This window comes from Eleutherodactylus coqui, chromosome 8, assembly GCF_035609145.1.
Source record: "Eleutherodactylus coqui strain aEleCoq1 chromosome 8, aEleCoq1.hap1, whole genome shotgun sequence".
Lineage (NCBI taxonomy): Eukaryota > Metazoa > Chordata > Amphibia > Anura > Eleutherodactylidae > Eleutherodactylus > Eleutherodactylus coqui.
In genome coordinates this window covers 98,537,043-98,541,785 of record NC_089844.1, presented here as the reverse complement: position 1 = coordinate 98,541,785, position 4,743 = coordinate 98,537,043, and the positions used below count along the sequence as shown (strand labels likewise).

General features: G+C 42.3%; 1 protein-coding gene across 2 annotated transcripts; it reads right to left on the bottom strand.

Annotated features, from left to right (window-relative positions):
- Nucleotides 1-296: 296 nt before the first annotated feature.
- LOC136577534 (gamma-crystallin 1-like) lies at nucleotides 297-3,958 on the bottom strand. 2 transcript variants are annotated; one of them, XM_066577442.1, is made up of 3 exons: nucleotides 3,950-3,958; nucleotides 3,105-3,358; nucleotides 297-558 (listed from the first exon to the last, which is right to left on the bottom strand). In XM_066577442.1, the coding sequence occupies exons 1-3, from the start codon at nucleotides 3,956-3,958 to the stop codon at nucleotides 297-299; spliced, it is 525 nt and encodes a 174-aa protein (XP_066433539.1). The 2 variants fall into 2 exon arrangements, with proteins under 2 accessions (XP_066433539.1, XP_066433538.1); XM_066577441.1 differs by having other exon boundaries at nucleotides 297-572; nucleotides 3,116-3,358.
- Between the last annotated feature and the right edge of the window lie 785 nt (nucleotides 3,959-4,743).

Sequence of the window (4,743 nt, the reverse complement as noted above, 5' to 3'; positions counted from 1 at the left end):
CAGAGGTTTCTAAAAAATTCTGCCAATGTCTACAAACGTAGGCCTGTGGGGCAACATGCAAAGGGACCTCATGTTGGTTTGTCCTGAGTATTTTGTGTACTTGAAACAGCTTATATCTTTGGATTATACTTATTATTCCTAATTTCGCAGAATTTTCCTGAGCATGGAGATTTATATATGGTAGATTGCAGTTGCCGTCTTGGGACGGGATTTCTACTAGTAAAGAATTAAAAAAACATAATTATTTGCGACATATTTTAATGACAGTCATAATAGACAGGCATGATTGTATGCCATTAAAACATATCCTGAACTCTTCTAAAGGAGCCAACCCTTGGGTTCACAGCACCCCAATCAGAGTATCTTCTGTACTCTCCGGGCCTCAGATAATACTGCTGCCCTCTGTAATTCAGCAATTCATAGAAGATCCAGTGTCCCTCAAGCACATTGCAGGAGTGGATGTCATGGTATTTAAATTCTTCAAAAACTTGTGGGCAATCTTCACTAAATTCCACTGTATGGCCCCTGAAGTCTTCTCTCTCATAGATTCTAATACGAAAATTTCCACGATGCTGAAAATAAAAATGATTGCCATAATATAACATTAGTTTCAACAAACAAAATAAAATTTCTTTCCTAATGACTTAGGGCTCATGTCCACGGGCAAAATGAGATTTAAAATCCGCAGCGGATCTCCCGCGCGCGGATCCGCACCCCATAGGGATGCATTGACCACCCGCGGGTAGATAAATACCCGCGGATCGTCAATAAAAGTGATTTTTAAAAAATGGAGCATGAAAAAATCTGGACCATGCTCCATTTTCATGCGGGTCTCTTCTATTGAAGCCTATGGAAGCCGTCCGGATCCGCGGGAGACCTAAAATAGGAATTTAAAGCATTTACTCACCCGCAGCGGGCCGCGAAGCTCTGCTCTTCCTCACGGCCGCATCTCCCTTGCTTCGGCTCGGCGGATGTGCCCGGCGCATGCGCGCGGCACGTCGACGACGTGCCGCCGGCGTCAGGAATTCATCCGCCGGCCGAAAATGAAGATCCGGCCGTGAGGAAGAGCAGAGCTTCGCCGCCCGCTACGGATAGGTAAATGCTTTTAAATTGCTATTTTCAGCGCTCATGTCCGCGGGGCAGGAGGGACCCGCTGCAGATTCTACATGTAGAATCTGCAGCGGATCTGATTTTCCCCGTGGACATGAGGCCTTAATGAGAAAAAGGGTTTGAGTATGGCCTCCTGCAGATGGGCGGAAAATAAGCGGCGGGATTTCCCACAGAATTTCTGTCCCTGGAAGCTTTCATAGGATTGCGTTAACAAACGCAATCCTAGGCAGACGGCCATGATTTGGCCGTGCAAAATCTCGCGCGGCAAACAAATTGCGGCATGCTCTATTTCTGTGCGGGGCTCACAGAGCCCCGCACAGAAACGTCACTCGCCGGTTCCGCTCTTCACATGTGCCAGCTGCCCAGCAGCTGGCACATGAAAGAGCCGGGGCCGCGGGAGAGGTGAGTGCCCACGCTGCTCTCTGCAGGCGCTCGGGTCGGGTCCCGCTGCGAGAATTCTCGCAGCCGGATCCGACCCGGCCGTCTGTAGGCGGCCTATGTCATACTTTGCACATCCTTTTGCTATACTTAAATCATTTTCAAAATATATTTGAATTTGATTTTCTTTAAATTAATATTACAACATGTGGCAACCCATACATCCTCCAGGTTAGTGAGATAGAACCTTGTGAAGGTTGCCCAGGTGAAGAATAGTGAGCTCAATTGAACGGTCATTACAGCTGGAATGTTTGCTATGAAACTGTAATAGGGGTGCAGCATTCTTGCATTGCTAAAAGTTTGTTTCCTATACTTTATGGGCTACTGGCCCTTTAAGGGTACAGTGAGAAGTATTGGGGTGATGCCTGGTTAACCAAGATAGTAACTTGAAAGGATGAGTTGGGATATAAAAGAAGAGTTCATTGGCTATGCTGTTGTGGTAGTAGTAGAGATAGAGATTGTGGTACAGGCTGTAACGCTGGAAAGAGATGCCGAGAGACCTGCACACTAGGGCTATGTCTTCACCAAAATTGCAAGTAGAGAATGCTGCCATCCTGCTAGTTCAGCTATACTGAGGTACAGGAGCTGCACAAAAGAAGCTGTGCAACCTGGTTACTGGGTGTGCACACCTTCGCTCCTCTCAATTCACATAGTTAACGCTGTCAAGGTCAGACTATTCATTAAATCTTATTTGTTTTGGAGCACCACAGTTAAGAGTCATGTGGTCTCATCTTGTGCACCCAATTACCCCACCACTGCATACGCCATACATTGGGGGGGGGGGAGGCTGGGACCAGATGTTTTCCCAAGAGCAGCCTTGGCTATACAAATTCCATTCAGACTATGGCCCCCAATACCACCACCATCTGGCTGGTCAAAACCCCAAACTCATTTTAAAGCACAGTTAGGTAAAGCTAAAAGTCAGACATCAGGACATGCATAGTCAGAAGACTTCAGAAGTCAAAACCAGAAAAAGAGCAGAGTTCATTAAAGAAGATAGTGATACCAGAAACAGAGACCAAATGTCATCAAACAAACACATATCAAACTGGATAAAGCTAGAAGCATAGAGACATGGGAATAAGCAAGAACTTAGAACCTAGAGCCAAGAATGCTGAAGCACATGAGGGGGCTGCAACTGATACACAGAAACAGATATAGCACATCCATGCTCTATATCAGATATGGTAGTGTCCTGGAGTCAGTTCCTTAAACGTGGTCTGTATAAACTGGTATTTATCAGTTCACAAGATATAGACAAGTCTAAAAAAAATCACGTTAATGACTGTTCACTTAAAATATGGTATCCTATTTCCAGAAAAAAGAAATCTAAGAACAGTCCCAAAGTTATTTGTGCACTCTATATATTCTTTTTGCCCTGAAATCTATCTATATAACAAATATTTTATCTTGAAGTACCAACTACCATATCAGACACTTATGGCATTCACTTAATGACTTGTGTTATGTGCAGTCTAGCAATCATTAATATATCTTCAGACTAGGCAGCATGAAAATTTGCATTCGCACACATTTTTTAAAATTGGTTGCTAAGCTGGTTACCTACCTGAGGAATGATACGACAAGAGCTTATGGAGTCATTGAATCCCATCCAGTGCTGGAAGTCAGGGTATTCTCCCCTTTTTAAGTAGTACTGGTGCCCCTCATTGTTGGCACGTTCATATACCATCCAATTTCCATTTTCCACTTTGATAGAGTTGCAACGGCTGAAATGGGAGTGAAGATCTGTGTTGTCAGTGTTGCACTCATAAGAGCGACCTTGGAAGTTCTTGTCTTCGTAGAAGATGATCTGTCAAAACAATTCAAATATTCATTACACTGGAGAAATTGTCAGCTCACCCAGCCTTGCTATCCCACCCCACCGAGTGCACGGAAGTAGAGAAATATTGCTAGCAAACATAAAAGAAAAATATGTTTTCCAGCAGTTTGAGTGGTATAAAAGGATTTCTTTATTTTAGCATTCCAATAAAAACATTGATAAAACTCCCAGCATGAGTATTTAACCACCTACATATAGAAGCTCTTAGTCATGTCATAAGATCTTTTCAAATATTCATTACAATACTTTGGGCATTTAGACATCCAAAAACAGACTACATTTCATACTTGTAACAAAATTACTATGTGAGGAATCTTAGTTTATATTTTATTAATGACACATGTAAATAATAAAATGTACTATGTAAGAGTGTGTATGACTATGTAATAACTTGTTAAATTCTTTCATGCCTTGATTATACTTCCAGTACAGAGTAAAGCGCTAATTATAAAAGATGGGGAAAAAAATTAAAAACATTTTTCTCCATATCATCTGCTGTTAAGAAAAAGAGTAAATCAGATCAGCTTCAATACATAAAAGATTGTTAAGTGTAACATTTACCTTTCCCATTGTGACTGTAGTATAGACACTGGATCTCTGAAATAAAACCCCACAGCTCCTATTTATATACATCATTTAAAGCTGGTGTTGCATCTGGTTAACAAAAGGCATTTGAGCTTTATTTTCAAAAAGGGTGTGCATAGCTGTTTTCACTCTATATACAGTAGTGCTGGGTAATGTCCATTCGTTTTACAAGACTAGCATTTTTGCTTTATATTTTCTACTGTTGGGCTTTTATGAGTGATGCGCCTGTGACACACAAATGATGAAAATAGTTTTGTGGATATGAAACCAATAAAGTAACATACATTTACAATGTTACTTTGTTAGTAATCCTAGTAAAAGCATGCCTTTAAAAAGAAGGTTGCAATGTTTCCCATGTTAAATGCCTGGTGAGCAGTCCGGTGGATTGGATAGACTGACTCTGATGGGCTATCCGGACCATTTCTAGTGCACTGTAAACCTACCATACCATAACCCCTCTCTGCTACTGTGACCTGAGGCATTCTCCACATCGTCAGCATGGAGCTCTAACTTTTGCGCATGTGCCAGGAGCTTCAGGACCGATAAATGAGCTGTTCATCTGTCCCTTTTGTGGGCAGAATAAGTTGACTTAATTGCGCATGTGCCAGTCCCATAGCTCCCACTTATGCATGGGAGTTTCATCACCACACTGAAAGAAGGACGGCATTAGAGAGACGTCCATTAGCCAACAGGGGGCAGTAGGGCCAGCCCACCGGAAAACTAGCTGCGGATTAATATGTAGCATGGAAAATGTTAAAACTTTCTTTTTA

Bases quoted from the DNA above. Each gene is read 5' to 3' on its own strand.
- LOC136577534 (XM_066577441.1), bottom strand. The intron at 573-3,115 runs GTAGGTAACCAG...TTTTATTTTCAG, and splicing joins CTTGTCGTATCATTCCTCAG to CATCGTGGAAATTTTCGTAT.